The sequence below is a fragment of the Urocitellus parryii genome, chromosome 15 (assembly GCF_045843805.1).
Source record: "Urocitellus parryii isolate mUroPar1 chromosome 15, mUroPar1.hap1, whole genome shotgun sequence".
NCBI lineage: Eukaryota > Metazoa > Chordata > Mammalia > Rodentia > Sciuridae > Urocitellus > Urocitellus parryii.
In genome coordinates, this window is record NC_135545.1 from 48,169,046 (window position 1) to 48,190,534 (window position 21,489).

Genomic DNA, 21,489 nt, shown 5'->3' on the forward strand with positions numbered 1-21,489 from the left:
GGCAGTGGCCAGACACCCTAGGCTTCTGCACAGACAGGGGAGGGCCGGCGGCGTGAGCAGCCTCTTGTGGTGGCAGGGGCTGGATGGGCTGCCCTGGGACCCACGGAGGCCTGTGGGAGGCATCATGCTGTCTCTTCTTGTGAGAGCCCTTCATTCACCTCAGAGCCATCCAACCCTCTCCAGGAAGTGCAGGAGGGGCCGGCAGAGCCACAGGCCCCACCGCCCTGCCCTGCTGTGACACTGGTCCCTCCGCCGCTCGAGGCGGCTCCCAGGGAGCCCAAGGTGCTCAGGCACAGAGGGGGCCCAGGTCTGGCCCCAGGGGTCAGTTTTCTTCATGCCCCTTGGGGCTGTGGGTTGGGCTCTGAGGCAGTCTCATGGGCTGAGGCTGAGCCAGGAGGCCAGTGGAAAGGCCAGGATGCTCCGGGAAGGAGCCAGTCCCTGAGGGCCACCTGGCCATCCAGAGGCCATGATCCTCCCATGGTGAGCCGGGAGGGCAGTCCTGCCTCAGGGTCTCCTTGGCACCCTCTACCCAGGGCCCAACAAAGCCCATCCTGCCTGGCCAAACCAACCTTCTTAGCAGGGTCTGGATGGAGGGTGGGGGCGGGGGCCACAGCCAGGCTGAGGGCAGAATGGAGGAGCTGGGAGGAGCCGTCACTGCGTCTTTGGGTGGCCTTCCTCTGGGATGAGTGTGTGGAAAAAGTAATCCCACAATTTAGTGCTGATGCCAAATCCTAGAAAAGGAAACAAGTGGGGAAGAAGGTAAGGTACCGACGAAGAGGCAGAGATAAACCTACCCGGGAAGGGAGCCAGGGCAGGGAGGGTGTGCAGGGAAGATTTCAACATCCGCCCTGTCGGCCAGGGCTGCCCTGGTAGGACAGGAGTACAAGGCAACCTTGTTTCTAGTTTCTATTCCCCAGGGTACAGTGGGAATAAGCCCAAGCTCCTGGTCTAGCCTGAGTCCCTGGGATTGGCTGGCTCTGCCTGCTTCTCCCCTGCCCTTCTCACCTCTTATGGGGCCAGCTTCCATTCTGCCCCAGGGCTGGCCAAACCAACCTTGCTCTTGGCACACTCCTTCCCAGATGCTGGCTTTTCTTTATTTTTATTTTTTTAAATATATTTTTTTAGTTGTTGGTATACCTTTAATTTATGTATATTCAGTGCTGAGAATTGAACCCAGGGCCTCACACTTGCTAGGCAAGTGCTCGACCACTGAGCTACAACCCCAGCCCTGGCTTCTCTTTATTTGGGCCTCAGCTCTAATGGCATTTGCAGTAATCCCTTCCTGGGCCATTCTGTTTTGAGCTTTGCTGTCCTCTAGCTGCTACATGTGGTCACTAGGTACTGGAAATGTGGCAACAGCTCCAGAGGAGCTGAATTTTGGACTTTATCCCATTAGAATTTAGTTTCAATGTGAAAAAGGGATACTAGAAAGCATGTAAGCACGTCTGGAGCAGCTTACGCCTGCGGATCTAGATTTTATAAGATCTAGATAAAGATCCAGTATTCCCAGTGAAGACTTGACATCCATCGACATGTGTTTTTGGTGCAAAAAACACCTTGGATTTTGAAGACTTAGTATAAGAGAAAGAATGCAAGATAGCTCACTAATGATTTTTTTTTATATTAATCACGTGTTATTTTTACTGGGTTTAATAAATATAGCATTAAAGTTCCAACCATTCATGTTTATTCTTCCTTTTTAATGTGGCTGTCAGAAAGTTTAAAAGCACACACAAGGTCCACATAATGCTTTACTGGATGGTGTTCGGCCCCTCCTCCCACGCCTATGGTTCCTCAAATACCACCTTGCTTTATTTTCTTTATGGCACTTATGCTGTCTGAAATCATCTTTGCCATTTATTGACTTCCTTGTTTGCCTGTCTCTGCACAGCCACTTCCACCAGAAAGTGGTAAAGAGGGAGCCCGTTGTGTGTGCCCAGTACTTTAAATGGAGCAGGGATCTTGGTAGCTACTCAATGGCAGCTGTCAAATAAATCAACAAATGAACAAGGGAAGCGGGACCCGTCCTCACCTGACTTCTGGTGTGCAAAGTGATGCTTCACGTGGTGGGCCTTCATTCTGTACAGGTAGGAGCCCTTGTGTGGAGAGCCAAAGTGCAGGTAGTAATGGGTCATGTCATACACGATGTAGCCCAGGAGACCACCTACGAACAAAGTGCCTCCCACCGCCTCAGGCAGGATGAGCCGCAGGACCAGGTAGAAGAAGGCGACCACCAGAGAAGCTGGCACTGGCGGGAAGACCAGGCGGGAGCCATCGAAGGGAGCCTGTGGATAGAGGCCTGGGTGTCAGAGGCAGCCCTGGGCCCCAGGGCCTCTCTGTGGTCATGGAATGGTGAGCCAGAGATACTCCCCATGGAGGATCAGGTGGAGCAGCCAGACATTCCGGTGAGAGGACAGCCATCTGTCATGGTTGGGCTTGGCATCTTTGGCAGCTTTATAGAGGGCAGGGCCACCATGCCTGAAAGACCTAGAGAGAGGGTGCTGCTCCCCGGTTTCAAACGAGGATGAGATCAGGCAAGTTTGCCAAGAAAGTAGGACTGGGTGTGACGTGGGCAGGATGGGTAAGGATGTGCCAACAGCCCCGAGTCTCTGCATTCTCCAGAAGCTACCGGATTCTAGAACTTATTTGGTGCTACAGGAGCTCTGCACCCCTGGCCCGAGGTCTTTCTGGAGACTGAGGCCTGAAGTCTTCTGGGACCTCAGTGAGCTGGGGTTGGTGCAATGGTGGTGGACAGAGGGACCAGAGAGACAGAGTTGACCCTGGAGACGTCCCCACCATCATCTCCTAACAGGAGGCCGTCTTCCAAGAGGTGTCACAGTGAACCGGAGAACAAAAGGGCTAGGCCCTTGGTTAAATCTCAGAGGCTCTGGTAGGCCTTTAGACTGCTTGGTTAGCATTCTGAAAAAGGAGAGACCCTCTGTGGGCTGAAGAGAGAGAGAGAGAGAGAGAGAGAGAGAGAGAGAGAGAGAGAGAGAGAGCGCGAGCAGGCAATGTGGGTCTTCCTACACTCAGACCAGCAGCAATGGGACCCATGCAGGGCTAGAGAACCAGCTCTCAGAAAAAGGACAGAGGGAGGATGAGGGAGGATGAGGGAGAAAGGGAGAGGGAAGGAGTGAGCCCTGATTTGGAGCATCTGATAATTCTCATGGTGAACATGCCTCTACCAGAGCCGATCTCAAGCTACCGTCACTGAAAGTGGAGTTGGAAGGGGTGTGGGTTATTTCTCTTGTGAGTGGTCTAAGCCAGCCGCAAGTCACAGTTGGGTTAGGACCCTCAGATAGCCCTGGACATCTGAGAAGAGGTTCCTGTTGGAGCCCAGGTGGCTACAGGCTACACAGGCTCTTGGTGTCCTCATGGTGTGGTGAGGCAGCGGGGGGCCTGGACATATTGGTGTGGAAGTGTCTATGAAAGGGAGACTGAGACAGCCCCTGGGACCCCAGGGTGACCTCAGCAGATCGTCAGGAAGTTGTTTCATCCTCTGAGGATGGTGAAGTTAACACAGCAGGCAGCAGATGTGACAGGCATCGAGAAAGCCACGGGGCGGTGGGTGGGGTGGGGCACGGACATGGCTGTAGATGCAGCACACCTGGGAGAGAAGGGGTCAGATGGGCTGAATGTCAACCTGGAGGAAGGGCACTGGCCAGGTGGGGCCTGGCAACTCTTAGAGCATACCCGAGTGACAGGTCGGCCCAGGATTGGCCACGCAACCAAGACTGGCTACTACATAGGACCCCTGGAATACAGATCCGTTCTGGAAAAACAGGGTGAGTATCACATCCACCCACCTGACAACTCTCTCAGTAGGTCATTAAATCCTGAGTTTGACTGAACTCCTTCAGACAAGTGAAGCTGAGTTGCTGCCATGAGACCCAAGTTCATTATCAGCAATATAAGGGTCTTAAAGTTTTGCTTCTTTTTTCTACATCTGAACTGTGTCCTAAAAGTATTTTCCGTGCCACATCCGTCTGATTCATGCCCAGCAAGAAACAGAATGTGAGGGATAAGAACTCACTCTTATTTTTTTCCTCCTCCTTCTTCTTTTGGTATCTGGGATTGAATCCATGGCCCCGAGTGCTAGGTAAGTGCTCTACCAGTGAGCTACATCCCCAGTTTAAGGACTCACTTTTGGGAAGATGTAAATGTTCAGGGAAGTCTAGATCCTGGGGACTCCCTGGGGTTCACTCTGGGAAAGGACAAAGACAGCACAGTACAGGGCAGATCTGGCTTCTAGTCCCCACTTCTGTTAAAGTCACATAGTCCTTGAAGTGCCCCAAGGGGGTGAGTGCTTCACAGCACAGATGCCAGAGGCCACAGAATGAGGCACAACATCCTGGCAGTGCCAGGTGTGACCTTGGGTGGGTTGTGGAGTTCCCTAGACTCCCCAAAGCTCAGTTCCTGGCCTGTGGAACAGAGCCACAAGGGCAGCCGGGTGCCATGACACCCGTAAGCCCAGTGACTTGGGAAGCTGAGACAGAGGATCACAAGTCCAAGGTCAGCCTCAGCAACTTATCCAGATCCTGTCTCAAAATGAAAAGGGCTGGGGATGTGGCTCAGTGGTAAAGGGCCTCTAGATTCAACCCCCACTTAAAAAGGAGGAGGAGGAGGAGGAGGAGGAGGAAGAGGAAGAGGAGGAGGAGGAAGAGGAAGAGGAGGAGGAGGATTAGCAGCCACCCCCAGGGCAAGGATTTTGACTGTTTCCTCTAGCACAGGGCCTGGCCCATAGAAAGCACTCAGTGAACATATGTGGGGTGAGTGAATGGGTGAGTTATTGTGAGGATTGAAGAAGATGATGCATGCAGAGTACCTGGGTCAATAACAATGGAGCAGGGCCTAGTGGCACATGCCTTAATCCCAGAAACTTGGGCGGCTGAGACAGGAGGATCACAAGTTCCAGGCCAGCCTTAGCAGCAACTTAGCAAGGACCTAAGCAACTTAGTGAGACCCTGTCTCGAAATAAAAAAATAAACAGGGCTGGGGATGTAGCTCCCTGGTAAAGTGCTTCTGGGTTCAATCCCCGAAACCAACAATTAAATAACTAACAATGGAGTTTGTGCAGACACATGCTCCCTCTGTCCACCTGGCTCAGATTAGGATGCCCAATCCAGTTATCCAACTCAGCAATATCAAACACCCTTGGTTTCCTGTCACTCCAGCCCAACATCAGACTCCAAGGAAGATCCACCGCTGGGGGGCTGGTTATAGCTGCAGGTGGTGGGCCCTGTTACTGACCTTGTGGTGCTGGCCGTGCATGACGAAATGCAGCGTGATGAGGTAATAGCTGTTGCTGGGAGGCTTCATGTGGAACAGGAAGCGGTGGATGAGGTACTCGATGAGGCTCCAGAGGAATATCCCCAGCACAAAGAGGCCGGGGAACACAGACTCAGGCACAGCCACTGAGTACTCTGTGGGAGAGGCAGAGAGGCCTGAGTCAGAGCTGATGGGTTCCAGGATACACCAAGGCCTGGTGGCTCTGGATGTCCCCACCTCATCACCCCTGGGCAGCTGGGGAGCTGTTGGAGGCCTTGGGTGAAACTGGGAAGAGGCTGTGAGGACCTGTACTAGGCTTGGGAGAGGCTCTTTAGCAGAGCAAAGGTGCTAGGGCCAGAGGGCTGACGTTTTCCTTAGAAGGACTGTAGGAAGCAGAGCCACGGCCAGATGCCGGGCTGCTGCCTGGATGGGTGACCTTGCCACAGTGGCATGGGTGAGAAGAGACAATCCCAACAAAGCCAGTAGAGACAGGGGTTTCTGATGGAAGATTGGGGACCATGGGCAGGAAGGGCAGGAAAACCCAAGTAGAAATCTCAGCAGACAAGACCTGAAATCACAGCATGCGAGGAAGACCTGAGAGAACTCAAGACGGGCCTGGGCTGGGGACGGGAAGGCTGGACAGACCTAATGATTTTCAAAGGTCAGGGGGCGGGGACACCCTGCAGCCCTTGCAACTCTTGCTACTTCTCTCCACCCCACTCTGCCTTTGACCTCACGAGGACTTCAATCCTTGTCCCTTCGGCTCTGGTCCAGTTTCCTCTGTGTCTATCCTCACCCTCTGATCTTTCCCTCTCTCCCACCTGCCTTCCCTTCGGCCATACTTTCTCTTTCTAGATAACAGCTATATCAAAATACAGTTCTTGTGCCATATACACCACCTGCAGAGAGTGTGCAGTTCAGTGGTTCTTTGGGATACCTCGAGCTGTGCACCATGGCCACCGTCAACTGATGTGCCTATCTGTCCCTTCTCAGGCTGTCTCAGGAAAACTCTGCCTCTGTTCCCAGGGTTGAGCCTTGCCTCTCCACCCTCTCTGCTCAATCTCACTTCAGCCACTCCCCACATGCTGACGACCCCCTTGTCTATTCTTCCAACCCTCCCCTGGATGGCTGCTTGCTACTGGGCATCTCCATGTGTGCACAGGCCCCATAGCTAACATCCCCCCCAAAGAAGCCACTCTTTCTTCTGCCACCCACCTCTGCCCTTAGGCTGTTCCTCCTGGGCTCCCTCCTCAGTGAGGGGTTCTCACATTTCCAAAGGAGCCAGACTCAACCTGCCTTCCCCTCCCCCCATGTCCAACAGGCTTAGGGCCTCACTAAGTTGCTGAAGCTGGCTTTGAACTTGTGATCCTTCTGCCTCAGCTTACTGAGCAGCTGGGATTACAGGCGTGCGCCACTGTGCCCAGCAACCGTAGACTTTAAAATGGCTAATTTGATGGTATATGGATCTCACCTCAATTTAAATCAGTCTGTCTAGGGTCGTTTGGGTGTTCTTAATCCCATTACCTTATCACCTCTTGCCCCATGGCAACCCCAGCAGGCCCCCCTCCCCCGCCTCCACATGCTGTTAAAACCTTCCATGGTGCCTCAGGGCCTTTAGGCAAAGTCCAGTCTCCACAGCAGAGCACTCAGGTCTCAAGATCTGACCTTGCTGACCACATCCCCAACTGAGGTTTGGACTCTGTCACCTTACTGGGGCCAAACCAAATCACTTGTGGCTCCTTAGATATACTGCATTCTTTCCCCCCAGCTCTGTACTTCCGCTCCTGTTTCCTTCCCTGGAATCCCCCTGCCTGCCTTAGCCCTGGAGATCCAGCCCATGAGTGAGGCCTGTGCAGATGCCTTCACCCACTGGGCTGTTCCTGCCTCTTGCTCCGCCTGCCTACATCACCTGGAACTGCACTGTACTGTGGGCCATTTTTCTCTTCCACCTCCACCCACTAGGTGCTAAGAATCTTAGGGGTGGGGTCTGGGTCCTTCATTTTGTAGTGCACAGAGAATAACAGAGGAAAACCTCATTGTGGGGATGAGATTAGACCTTTGCCACTCCCAGGGCAGAGGCAGGCCCAGAGGGAGGCAGCTTTGGGTTTGGTTAAGGAGCTTCTTCTGAGGGGCTGGGGCTGTCTGTAGGCTCTGGCAGGCCCTGGACCAATGACCATGGGGGCTGCTGAGGAAGGAGGAAAGGCTGGAAAGGTAGGAGGTTCTTTGGCCAGACTCAGGCCAAGCCCCACCCTGATGTCTGAATGAACCTCCATGGAACTGACATGTGATGCAGCCAAGATTCAACCCCAAAGGCTGCATCTCTCTCATCAGGTTTCAAGCTGGTCGAACACCTCTCGTCAGCGGGGCCTGCCATGCCCACCTTTGGTCCAAGGGGCTGGCCTAACAGCTTCACTGGCTTTGACTGCAAGTAGCCATTTGGCCCTGGCTGGTCAGCTCTGGGTAGCAAGAGGCCCAGCTTCCAGGGAAGTCCTGACTCCTCTGGGGTCCTTCAGAGCACTCTGGGGAAGCGCAGAGAACATGGACTCTGGATTTGCAGACCTGCTTTCAAATCCGGATCTGCCTTACCTACAGTTAAATACCTATCCACCTTGAAGGGCTGTTTTTAGGGTGGAGGTAATACAATACCTGATTATATGATAAGCATATGTGTTTGGTTCTATAAGAAGAAGAATATATAGCCACGAGCAGTGGTGCCAGCTTGTTATCCCAGTGTCTCAGGGGGCTGAGGTAGGAGGATTGCAAGGTTGAGGCCAATCTGGGCAACTTAGTGAGACCTTGTCTTAAAATTTAAAAATCTTAAAAAGGGCTGGGGATGTAACTCAGTGATAAAGTGTCCCTGGATCAATCCTCAATACTGCAAACAAAATAAAACAAAAAAACAAATAATCCCTCATTGTATATTAATAATTCTGAGAGTCCTACTTTTACCCTTTCTCTTTCGATTCTCTCAGCAGAGTTCTACAGGGTCTCTTGTTGAGGGAAAAGGAGTTTCCTCTCTGGCTCTCCCTTGATCTTGAAGGTACCCTTCTTTGTCATGTAGTTCTGGACACATAGGACTAGACACACAGGAATAGTCCCTGGTTGCAGAGTTTGGCCTTGACCTTTGCCAGGGCTCCCACAGCACAATCCTATTGGAGGCCAACATCCTCCTCCAGGATGCTGTTCAGCAATAGTTCTGGCTGGGCCCTACTTTAACATTGTCTCAGGAATCCTGACAGTCCTAACGTGCCCTGGGGGTCATTCTGAATTTGCAGAATATAGCTGGCTTTTCATGGGGTTGCCCTGGGGCAAGAGGTGATAAGGTAATAGGATTAAGAGCACCAAAATGACCCTAGACAGATTGATTTACATTTAGGAACTTCAGCCTTGAACTAGTGTCTCCCTTCAGCTTGCACTGCTTACTGGCACCCTGACTCTTCTGAACTGATTCTAGGGCATCCCTTTGTCCAGCTATGGCACTGGGACTCCTCTGAGTATCCCCTTGCCTTGCTTTGCGGGCTCTTATGTGCTCCATGTCTTGTGTCTTACATGATGAGCTGGGGGATCATGCCACCTTGCTGGCCTCGTGGTCACAGGCTTACTGGCCCTCCACACTGGACCACACAGGCACATCTTAGCTGCTTGCAGAGGCCCGTGCTGCTGAGGAGTCCTCAAATTGCCCTCCCTGCCATGCAGAACGGTCCCCTCCTATAGGTCAAGCATCTGCCCGCCCCCTCACCCCAGCATCACCCTGTCTGCCCAGCCGGCTGGAGCTGGTACTGAGTGGCATCTCGGGAGGAATCCGGCAGAGGGATCTGGGCCAAAGCTTCAGTGTCCCCTTCCCCCTCCGGCAGCCAGCCCTGGCGGCCCTGCCACTGTCAGTGATTGTTAGGGGAGCTCTGGGTGGACAGTGGGCGATTCAGCCAGGGGCCTTCTGAGCAACAGGCCCTGTGCTGTGCCTGAGCTATTCAGTGTGGGCAGAAAAGGCTGACTTTGGCTCGCAGGGCACACACGGTAACCCCTGGTGACTGGGAGCAGCAGTTCTGGGCTGGCTTGCAGGGGGGCTGCCTCCAACTTGCTCATCCACGCCTCATCCTGGGTGAGGCGGATAAACGGAGGCTCCCATCATCGCTGTGGTCATGGTCCCTCTTTAAACCTTTAAGCTCTTGACTTGCTGCCCCTGGGGGAGGTGAGCAGGAGCAAAGCCTTGGGATATGGGGGAAGGAGTCAGCACCTGCACCTGGTAGACTGAGCAGGGCTCAGAGTCAGGAATGTGACTGTGATCAGCAGAGGACGCCCTTCTGAGAGGCATGGTACTCCTGATACCTCCCGGAGGTGCCAGACAGACCACCTGGGCAGGTGAGGCTCAGGCTATGCAGTGAGTTTGTGGGGCAGGTTGGCAGCATGGCCACTCTGAGATACCTGGTCCTACAGGGCCCGTGTCCACCCCTCTCTCTGTCCTCTGTCCCCTGATTAGAAGCTGTTGGACACCTTGTCTCTACATCCTGGGCCACAGGAACCTGGATCCCTTGCTTGACACCTGAGAGGCTTTATTTCCTCAACCTTACTTGTAATTTTTTGAAGTTGGCAGATCAAATTGTGTGCTTCCTGTGTCCGGCATGATGTTTTGAAGCACGGACTCACTGAGCAATGACTGCATCTCCTCAGACTCAAGAAGGGATGACATCCCATAGGGCTGCTGGGCTAAGGGGGCTCCAGGCGCCAGTCCCCCAAAAGCACCGGGCTGAGCGCTCAGCAGAGGGCGTGGTGTGACTCCCAGGCTAGGGATCTGCTGCATAGTCCTTTGCCTTGGACATGTGCTAGGACCCTCCCAGATCTGCCTCTCCCGGGTTCTCTGCTGATCTGTGCTCTGATTGCAGACCAGTCTGAGTCTAGCTCTCAGCCGTGCCACCTGGTAAAATGATTTCATTTTATTATTTCTTCTTCTTTTTCCTTTTGCTGTGCGGGGGATGGAACCCAGGGCCTTATGCACATTATGTAAGTGCTCCACCACTTTCCTACATCCCCAGCCCTTTTAATTTTTTATTTTGAGATAGAGTCTTGCTAAGTTGCCCAGACTGGCCTCAGCCTCCCAAGTTTCTGGAATTACTGGTGTGCCCCACTGTGACTGGCTTTGTTTAGTTTCTTTATATAAACATATATATTTTAAATATATTTAAATATATTTATTTTAATATATAAATATGCTAAATATATTTATACTTACATGTATTTATATATTTAAAATATATATTTGTAAATATATACATATATTTATAAATACATATTTATAAATATATACATATATTTATAAATACATATTTATAAATATATACATATATTTAGCTTTCAATGGACCTTTATTTTATTTATTTATGTGAGGTGCTAAGAATTGAATGCGGTGCCTCACACATGCTAGGCAAAGTGCTCTACCACTGAGTTACAATCCCAGCTCCCTTGCTTAGTTTCTTGACAAAGAATCTCAGGTTTTATATTTCTTGGTATTAGACTCATTGAGAACACCCCTGCCGCCCCTGTCCCAACCTGTTTATTGCTATGCCATCTGGGGAAATGACTTTGTTTAGTTTCTGCTGATGTGTTGCTGAGTTTTGTATCCATTTTGGGGTCCGATGGAAGTCTGCCAAAATGTTTCAAAGTTTTCTATGCATAGGCCTCATTTAGAATCTTGGTATGTGGTTTGGGGTCTTCTGCTCTTAGAAATATAGGCATAAGAGAAGGAACACACAGATCTCCTGCCTCCAGAACCCATGGGAACAAATCCGAAAGGAACCTGGTATTACCTGTTGTGAACGATGTGAACAGGCGGACGTTGCCTTGGGCAAGAGTTCGGTAGTAGGACCAGCTGAGGTACAGCATCAGGGGCACCCAGATGATGGGCACACAATACCTGCAGGAGAGCCATCGGGTGAGAGATACATGCATGGGAGTTCCATCAGGTTCAGTTTTCCTAGTGACACACAGTTCAACTGGGGAGAGGACAAGTTGATGTAGCATATGTAGAAAGCACATGTAGAAAGTATCGGAGACCTGGAGTTAAAGGATACTAGTGGGTTGTGAGTCCATCTACCCTTGTCTGAGATGTGTCATTGGGAGAAAAGAACCTCATCCCATTGCTGCTGACTTTGTGCAGCTGGATAGACACTGACCTCTTGTGGCAGAATAGCTAATTGCAGGTAAAAATTTTCCTATGGCATTGGGGACTGCTAATCCAGAAGAGGAATGTGAAATAGACTAGGGGTGGCATTCAAAGTGGTTTCTGGTTACACGTAGGCTTCTGGTTACACTGAGTGAGTGGACAAAATCATGCACAGGAATAGATTATGTCTATGGCATGTCCCACCCTCCCCAAGAGCTTAGAGTACATCCCTATATTCCAGGGAGGAACCTGATTGCCCTATTCTTTTGTAACTAGCTGGTACTATCAGGAGAGAAGGACAGCCAACCACAGATTTCTTGCAGGGCTCACCAGGCAGTCTTGGAGAGGGCCTCGACAAGGTCTGAGTGAAAGAGGCGAATGGGCCTGGTCACAGGCTGGTGGACCCACTCATCATACTTTTCTCCCAAGTGGCCCACCTGCCACAGGAGAGGCTTCTGCCAGTCCACCAGGTCCTGCAAGAGACAAGGTGGACCCTGTATATTCATACCTTCCCACTCCCCCATGTATTCCCCCATCTTCTGGTTATAGCAACCCATTCCCCACACTTCTCGGCTCATGCAGTCTGTTAGGAGTACCCACCCTCCTGATTCAGGATCCAGAACTGATCGCACACCACAACTCCTGGCTACATCAATGGGATCCAGAACAATCCCATGACCTAAGCAGGTTAAGCTGGTTCAGTGAGCTTCCTGATGAGGTTGCTAGCAGAGCCTGCCTAAGGACTCAGTTTACATAGAGGATGGCCAGGCCACAGCTGGAAGCAGAATTCCTGAGCACCTGAATTCAGCCACAGTGGAAACCTGTAGTTTTGCTCTGAACTCCTGCAACATAGGAGTCAGTATATTCTATATCAAGAACAAAATAGGGCCTTTCCCCTCCAACATGGGTTTTCTTCTTTGTGTTGGCCTGGGTAAATTCTTTATTCACCCTTTCAAATAATCATTCATTTAACAATTTGCTTAACATTTGGTGTGTGTGTGTGTGTGTGTGTGAGAGAGAGAGAGAGAGAGAGAGAGAGAGAGAGAGAGAGAGAGAGAGAGGGAGAAGGAGAGAAGGAGAGAGAGAGCACGCAAGCGAGCACATGTGTGTATGTACTAAGTGCTGGAAAGAATCAACAGGAATGTAAGACACCATCTTTGCTTCATAAAGCTTAGTACTTAATCAGAAATTATTTAGAGATTAATTGAGAATAATTTCTCCAAATAATTTTTTTGACTCCTCTGAGCCTTGGTGTTCCCAGCTATAAAATGGAAGTAATAACGGCACTTGCATTAAGTGTTCATTACGCATGATGCATGCATACCCCAGCAGTATTCTCCGGCTCAATCCCAGAGGCAGGGGGAAAATATTAGAGATATATTCATCCCACCTTCAACCCACATGTGAATGTGTTCTAATGCACAGAATGGATACATTGGCATAAGCAAATAATTTATAGATGATTAGAATGAGCATGTAATGGAGAACATGCTCACAAGGTTTTACTCATAGGGAGGCAGATTTTAAAAACTGGAGTCAGGGGGCTGGGGTGGTGGCTCAGTGGTAGCATGTGTGAGGCACTGGGTTTGATTCTCAGCACCACATGTAAATAAATAAAAATAAAGTTCTATCAACAACTAAAAGTAAAATTTAATTTAAAAAAACTGGAGTCCACACCTTTGGGAAATCCTTGAAGATTTAGGATGACTCAGTGCACTGAAGAGGATTAATCTGGAGCCCAAAACAGTAAAGAACATGAATATGGGATGAAGAAATAATGAAGGTCAGGGGATGACCTTCAAAGCCTGGCTCTGCCATGTATCAGTTTTGTGAGATCCTGGGCAAGAGTCTTTACCTCTCAGAGTCCCTCTGTTTTCTCATCTGTCCCACCACCTACAGTCAGAATAAGGGTGAGGTACAGCACATGGTGGGTGCTCAATCAATCTCCAATACAAGGGAGGTTTGTAGCCACAGCAGGTGAGGGGGGAGAGGACAGGAGTGACAGCTGGAGGGAAGAAGACCTTGCAAGCCTGGTAATGACAGCCAACCACAATCCCAAAGCCAGCCTTCTCGTCCCTTCACGTGCTCCCAGCTCCTCTGAAGTCACAGGTAGTGTTGCCATCGTGGCTTAGGAGCAGGCTGGTAATGCCACTGGACATTATCCCTGTGCCTGTGTCTGGGGGAAAGGCCCAAAGTAGTATGTGGCTCCTGCACGTCCCAGGTGCTGGCTGCCTTCTTGTGGCTGGGAGATAACCAGGTCACCCAAGCCATCTCACCCCAGCACCAGCTAAAGAAGCAGCCATTCAAACCTCACCTAGTTGGGCTCCTTCCCCAACCCAGGCTCCTTAACCTCTTCCCTTGGGTCTAGCAGCAGATAGATCCACTGGCTGCATGCTGTCCCCTTCCACCCTAGCTCTCTAAACATGCACCCCTGCATACCTTGCTCCAGCGCCAGGAAAAAGAACTGGAGGAACCAGCTAGTGGCCTGTGTTTGTATCTTATCTTGAGCCACCGATGGAGCCTCACCTCCAAATAAGCTGGGCCAGGGTCACGGTGAGAGCTTAAAACTCTGTCCCAAGGGCAATACCCTGAGAGTGACAGAACCCTTGCAATGTGGCCAAGCACAGCTTGAAATATTAGATGTGGATTAAGTCATTTGCTCCTTGACACACCCCAACTAGGCAGCCACTAAAATTATTACCACTTTGCAGATGGGGAAACCGAGACTGGTACCTGTGGAGGTTGCCCAGTTACAGCCTCCCAAGTCACTGGGATTAGAGAACTTCTGTTCTTCTTGTTTGCCTTAATTATTTTAAATAAAATATTCTGTACTATCTTCTCTATTAGTTTTGAGCTGTGTCATTTTGTGTCTCCCCCAGAGTTGCTGTAAGATGAGAGACATCCTTAACTTATCACCATTTGTCCCAAGGCAAACCCCTGGTTTTTATCTGTCCCACTTTTGCACGTCACACAGGACACCCCCCCCCATGCCTGTGTTTCATTTGTACACTTAATTTGGACTTAGCTACCTTTAAAAATAAACATTTCTAGCTATAGCATAGGGATGTGACCAGGCAGGAATCTCTCTCTACCTAGCAGTGGTTTGGGTGGATTTTGACCTATTGACCCATTTGACCTATAGAACTCAGGGGTGCTCTACCACTGAGCTACATCCCCATCCCTTTTTATTTTGAGTCAGGGTTTTGCTGAGTGCAGGCTGGCCTCAAACTTGTGATCCTCCCACGTCATTCTCTTGAGTCTCTATGGTTATACAGTGGGTGCCACGACAGCTGGCTCCCCCTTACTTTGTAAAGCAAGTGGAAAGCAGTATAGGGTTCAGAAGAATAATTCCAATGAGACCCTGGAAGAAACGTCTCAGTGATCTGATCAAGTAGAGACTCCAGCCTAAATCTCGTACCCTCCTGTGATGGAAACAGGAATAGAGCAGGTATGGAGGTGGGAACTAGATTGCCGAAGAGGTGTTTACTGGGTTAGCAGGAACAGAGTCACCCCGCCTCCAACACATGGGTTTGTCATTGATGTCCTGTTACCCGTTTGACCTTCGGACATGATTTCAGTCACTCCCTGGATAGTCCGGCAGGCCCTGGCATTCTGTCCACATGGCCGGCTTGCTGTTCGTCAGTCCCTCTAGGCTGCCTGTGGCACACCTCCAGCTCATATTACACGTTTCTGAGATAGACATCCTCAATGCTCAGGGAGAGTCACTTCACTCTAGTGTCTGAATAAGCACTCTGCAGAAAACTCCCTTGGTCATCAAAGGCCAACACCTAAAATCCTATTGCAAGGGTCTCAGCCCCACTCTTCCATCCATATGGGTACAGAAATCCAGGCCCATTGGCTTCCTCCCCATTTTACTTAATTTATTGTTGATGTTGTTACTACTACTACTACTACTACTACTACTAGGGATTGAACCCTGTGGCATTATACCATGGAGATACATCCCCAGCCCTTTCTATTTTTTTGAGACTGGGTCTCACTAATTTGCCTAGGCTGGCCTTGAACTTGTGATCCTCCTGCTTCAGCATCCCCAAGTAGCTGACTTGCTTCCTGTTTTGGGGATGAGAATACTGAAGTCCAAGAGGTTAAGTGACTCTCAAGATGGGGTTCATTAGTCCTGCACTGGGAACTACCTTACCCTTTTACTCTAGCTTGTAGCACCCTCCACACAACTTCGCAAGAGCTGGGGACGTCACCTGGGTGCTAAACCTTGGTTTAACTTGTGCATGCACTGACAGGGTGTCCTTTCTCAGCTCTCTTCCAGGCCTAGTCCTGACCACTGAGGGAAACAGTCTCAGCTGGGTGCTAATGGGTTCAATGCCTGTCACACGCTGGTCATTTCCAATATGGCAGCTGGCTGGGAACTGGTTTTGAGACTGGAGAATGGCAGAAGCTGCCTGCTCTCTGGCAATGTTCTATGAGGTTCAGAAAATGACTCAAGATAAATTTCACTTCTACTCTACTGGGCTGGGGACCCCTTGGCCCCTTGCTCTCTCTCCCTCCCAGCTGGCACTAGGTCCTGGTCCCTCTGACCTTGAAATTGCTTAAGGCTTGGGAGATATTGGGAAGATGTGGCAAAGGTCTGTGGCTTCTGTAGGAGAAAACTCAAAGCTGTGGGTAACAGCTTGGATCACTTCTGGGCGCTCTGCTACCTCCCCAGCCACCGTGTCCTCTGGTAAAGGGAGGGTCACTAGGAGGCTGCCTCTGTGGATATGAGCTTGTCGCAGTTAGCCTGTGCAGGACAGGGCTGCAGCAACCCCACAAGACCATCAAGAATCTTTTCTTGTTTGGGAGAAAGAAGGGGAGAATATGCCATGGATCAGGCTTCTAGTTTCCATGCACCTGGGGGCTTCCAGCACCTCATCACAATAAAACACCAAATCCTCCTCCTACAGCTGTGGAACTTGACACTCAGAGAGGTCAAGTCCAGCACTTAGGTTTCCCAGCAGGACTGTGTGGATGAGGGTGAGGATATGCCCAGAAACTACTCCAGAGTGGGCAGTTTGCTGCCGTTAGAGGGGTCCTGCGGTGATTCACAGACCTGAGCACCAGGCTGGGCCCCAGGAAGCAGATGTACTTGGCCCAAACACCTTGTGCACCACAGGGCCCTCCCCCTCCCAGCTCTGCCCCTGCTCCAGCAGGAAGAGGAGGGCCTGTCTGGACTATGCCAGGAATGTGGCCTGCAGCAGGGGAAAGGGTGGCCTGCTCTGCGGCCTGGAGCAGAGTGTGGGCAGGGGGCCTGCTGCCAGGGTGGGGAGGGGGTCACCTCTGCTCTCCCTCCCACTCCCCAGATCCCTCTCTTCCTAGGCAACACTTCTCAGAGGCAGCCAAGGAGCCAGTGCTGAAAATCAGCTTCTCCCCAGAGGAGAAATGGGGGCCGAGGGGGCAGCTGCTCAGGGCCAGCAGCTCCTCCCACCACCACAGCCATGGCCATGAGCTGAGGCAATTGTTTAAAGAAATGTCCACCCAAACCCCAGAGCCCATGGCTCCAGGGCAGCTTTCTGAGCCAGACAGGCGGAGGATGGGCTTCCAGGCAGCAGGCTGAGGGGAGGGGAGGAAGGACAAGAATCTCCCCAAGAATCCTGGCTACATTTTCTGCACACTTTTCATGGCCCTACTGAGCCGGGGCCTCAAGTCCATTATCCTTTGAGCCTCAATTTTTGAGATGGAGACTGGGACCATCTGATTGCATAGATGGGAAGGTGAGGGTCAGATGTTCAGCTCTTGGTGGTGGGGCAGGGCCTGGAACCTGGGCGTCCAGCTCAGCACGCACTCTGGGAGGCCTCTGGTCATCTGAATCAGGCCCCTGTAGCTGTGGCCTCCTCAGCCCAGAGGCTCTGGTGTCTGGTGCAGCGGTCAGCCGGGGCAGGGAGGTGAGATTCTTGATGGTCTTGTGGGGTTGCTGCAGGCCTGTCCTGCACAGTCGAACTGCGACAAGCTCATATCCACAGAGGCAGCCTCCTAGTGACCCTCCCTTTACCAGAGGACACGGTGGCTGGGAGGTGGCAGAGCGCCCAGAGGTGATCCAAGCTGTTACCCACAGCTTTGAGTTTTGTCCTTCCCCAGAGGCAGGTTTGCCACAAAAGCCCTTGTTCTGATCCAGGAGTTATATTCCCGAGTTCTCAGTCACTTATCTGAGGGGCCCAAAAGGGTGGAATTCATGGGGTCAACATCAATACCTTTGCCAGTCTCTGGGGACACTTGGAGGAGCTCCTGTTGACAAGGATTGTGTGCGTAGTATTGGGCAATGGTCAGGGACAAGGACCACTGCATTGGGTTTGGTGACACACCTGTCTGGATGCTTCTGTCCCTTGAGGGAAAAGTATGGCCCACACCCACTGACAGCTTCTCTTGGGTGGCGGGAAGCTGGTTCTGCAGGAATCTGGCTCAGCCAAAGGCTGGATGAGGAAGAGGATGTGCTGGGGTTTTGGAAATGCCTCCCCCTGTCTGCCACCCCCTGTCCCAGTCACAGGCCCAGCTGTCAGGGTAAAAAGACTGCAGGACACATGGGGGGAGCAGGGAGGAGAGGGCTCAGCCAGTACTGCCAGCCAGCTGGGCTGCTGACCTGCAGCCAAGTGACTTTGGCAGGAGACTTAAGCTCCACCTCATTAGTTACATCAGGATAATTATAATCCTTATCTCCTCGTGTTGTTAGCAGAAGCAAATCAGATAAAAGATAATACATTTAAAAGACTGGCTTGGAGGTAAGAACTTAATAAAAGAAGCACTAATTTGGTGCTAATTATGGTGTGTGTGTGTGTGTGTGTGTGTGTGTGTGTGTGTGTGTAATCTGTGCAGGGAACTTCCCCAAACCCTTCAAATCCCACCTGTTCCATCAGAGTGAGAAGGGTGGGGAGGGCTCCCAAGGCTCTGAAAAGGACACAGGAGACACAAGGACAAAGGAGAGAGGTGTGCCCAGAAGCCAAGAGCAGCAGGCAGCTCTGGCCACTGGAACAGGTCCAGCCTCAGGCCAGCTGGGCTCCTGAAAACCAAGAGAGATGTGCAGAGTGAGGAGCTGCCGCCTGGTTTCTTATCTCATATAGAGAAGATTGGGTCCTGTCCAGTGGGGCAGTAGAAGGAATGATTTAGAAATCGTTCCAGTAAAGTTCCCTACAGAGCCTGAAGGTCAGACCAAACCCCACCTTGAAGCAGGGCGCGGTTTCTTCCTGCTCTCAGCCTTTCTTCCTGCTTCTCACTCCTTTTTACGGGCCATTCTACCCTGGGCCCAGCATGCCTTCGAGTTTGCCCTCACTCTTTCCATCACCGCCCACTTGGTTCCCCAGCTTCTGGGCCTAGGGAGGCTAGGCAGCATCTAGAGGGCCAACCTTGAATTTGAGGCAGAAGGTTAACTCTGGCAAATCTCTCTGCCCCAAGAGCCACGTGCAGAACCACCCTAGGCCTGGGCACGCTGGGCAGAGACAAAGCCACTGCCTTCTTAGCCTCACTATAGCTCCTCAAGGTCTGGGCCCAAGGGATTCCCCCCACCCGGCTCCCTGGCTGGTCGTAAATAGTAGCAGAGTTTCTTCTCTCTGCCACTCTGGGCAGATTTCCCGACTTTCCTTGGGACATACCACACCGGCACCAGCAGGGTGGGGGCTCCCTTTCAGAGTGGGACACACAGGTCCAGCAGTTTTGGACATGCATCTAAAACTGCCTGTCCAAATAAACATGCATACTAGTATTTATTCCAAGAGGAAATGGTAACATGACTTTGGGACAGTCCTATGACCCCAGATGGAGAGAAATGACATCCAAGCCCAGTTTCCTCCTGAGCCAACAGGCAACATGACTTTTCCCAGCTCGCTATTGAGAGCCTCCATGTCCGCTTGGGACCTCCCAGCTCTTCCAGGGCTTACCTCACAACACATGGGGTCTGCTTGGCCTCTACACTCCAAGAGGAGTTTATCGTAAGACTCCTGGACATCCTTGGCTTCTCCTAGACATTGAGGTTGGCTCCAGTCCCATTTCCTACTCAGCTTCCACAGGCTTCGAGACCTGTATCCACCAGTGACTCTTCTGAGGGGTTGCAGGTGCCTGGGGCAGCTCTGCTGTGTGCATGGGTAAAATTGGGCATGCCTGGGTCTGCTGACCTTGTCACTGTCCCCAGTGGTGTTTGGGGGCTGGTTCCATACAGAGACCTTATGTGCTATTCATTCCAGTTTTCCATCAGAGAAGCACCCCCACAACCTGCACCTGGGTTTGCTACCCCTAGTCACGCTTGTGAGCTGTGTCCCTTCCTCATCTTCCCTGGGAACACATCATGAATACCAGAGCCTCTGGCTTCACATATTCCCTCGTGGCCCCAGTACTCCCGGATCATCACCCCTTGCCATCCTGTGCCAGCTACCTTGTCCCAATCCACCTCTTTGAATCTTGGTTCGATAGCAGGGTCTGCCTTCTGAGTTTCCACAGAGGCCAGAGTCACATTCTCCAAGGAACCCTGGAAAGAGAAGGCATGAGAGGATTACTTACAGTGGACTCAGGGAGAGCCCTGGGCTGCCCTGCAATGAGGCAGCCAGGAATGGAAGTCTCATGGGTGAGGCTGGGTGGGTGGAAATCAAGGACACCGAGTACTTTGGAAAACAGACGCTGATGTGGGAGTCATTATTCTTTGTACTCTCCTTCTCCTTTGAAAAGATTTCTGCGAAAGTAAAAGAAGCAGAAGAGAGAAAGCAAGCTGGCCGAGACTGTGGGGAAGTGAGAGTGGTCAGTGGGAATGTTCTGGGAAAGGGGATCCTGCCAGTCTTCCTCCAAGTCCCAGGCAGGTGTCAGGCAGAGTGAGTCACAGGGTGGCACAGAGGGCACCTGGTGGGGCTCACGGTGCCACGCCCAGTGACTGCCAGCCCTCCCTCCCTCCCTGCTTCTCTTCCTCCCTGGACATTCAGTAGATCCCATGGGTCACGGGCTAGGACTTCCAGGTCCATGTGCACACAAGAAAGAAAGTGGCAGGGATCCAGGGAGGCTGTTCCTCCAGCAACCCCATGGTCTGTCACCTGCCACACGTGGGGCAGAATTGGCAGAGGAGTGCCCAGTGGGCTCAAGGTTAAACAGAAAAAGCAAAGAGGTAAAGTCAGAAGGAAATGGAATGTGCTGGGAAAATCACACAGCTCCAGCTAGCTCTGACGTCACGTGGGGCGAGGCCAGAGAGAGCAGGCCGCCAGGTAAGTGAAACTCCTGCTTCCCTGTAGGAAGGACAGGAGGACATAGCCCACAGGACCTTCCTCCAGATCCTGGGACTAAAGGAATCCGTGGTGCTGGAGGCTCTTGGAAACAGGGTATTGGCAAGAGGCTGAGGAGGTCTGAGTAGCCATTTGGGGGTCTCTCTTGTCATGATTCTTACAACTCTTTTCCAGAGGAAGCCAGGAGAACCTAATGGTGACAGTGGCCACACTGGGTTTTCTTGGAAAACCCACGAACGGTGCAAATGAAAGTGCCCTGCTTTAGTCTGTAAATCTCCATATATTCAGTCTGTGTCAAAAAACTAATACTGGAAGGGCTGGGGTTGTGGCTCAGTGGTAGAGTGTTCGCCTAGCACACGTGAGACACCTGGTTTGATCCTCAGCACCACATAAAATGAAATAAAGATATTGTGTCCACCTACAATTAAAAAGTAAATATATAAAAAAACTAATATTGGAATATTTTTTAAAAAGCATTTCAGGCTCTTTTGAGGACCCGGAAGAGTGGATTTTACAGCACAGCATACATAGAAACTCCTGAAATGTCCCACAAAGGTGCCTTCCCACTCCCCATCAGTAGTCAATTATCTTTTTCCTTCCAGTTGTTTTACTCTTAGAATACTCCAGAATGCACCTAGCCCCAGTGCTATGATCCTCCTCCCTCCTGGACATTTTCTCTTGGTTACCTTTAAGTCCTTTCTTAGAGTAATCTCCCTGTTCTCTGAACTTCAACCCCACTTGGTGCAACCCCATCTTCCCCTCTCAACAAGTCTTCCCTGGGAAGGGGTTATCATGTATAATATCATTCAAGGTTTTTGTCTGCAACACTCTTCGGATATCCAGAGCAGCAGACCCTGGTCTGAC

At 51.3% G+C, this 21,489-nt stretch overlaps 1 protein-coding gene across 1 annotated transcript in view; it reads right to left on the reverse strand.

Moving 5' to 3' along the window:
- Window positions 1-651: 651 nt before the first annotated feature.
- The window catches only part of Fa2h (fatty acid 2-hydroxylase), a 49,398-nt gene continuing 28,560 nt past the window's right edge, over window positions 652-21,489 (reverse strand). Inside the window, exons 2-7 of the mRNA XM_026399263.2 lie at window positions 19,794-19,886; window positions 11,756-11,898; window positions 11,070-11,176; window positions 5,251-5,423; window positions 2,033-2,285; window positions 652-731 (exon numbers count right to left, since the gene is read on the reverse strand). Of these exons, the coding sequence (XP_026255048.1) occupies window positions 652-731; window positions 2,033-2,285; window positions 5,251-5,423; window positions 11,070-11,176; window positions 11,756-11,898; window positions 19,794-19,886 (849 nt within the window). The remainder of the gene's footprint in view (window positions 732-2,032; window positions 2,286-5,250; window positions 5,424-11,069; window positions 11,177-11,755; window positions 11,899-19,793; window positions 19,887-21,489) is intronic.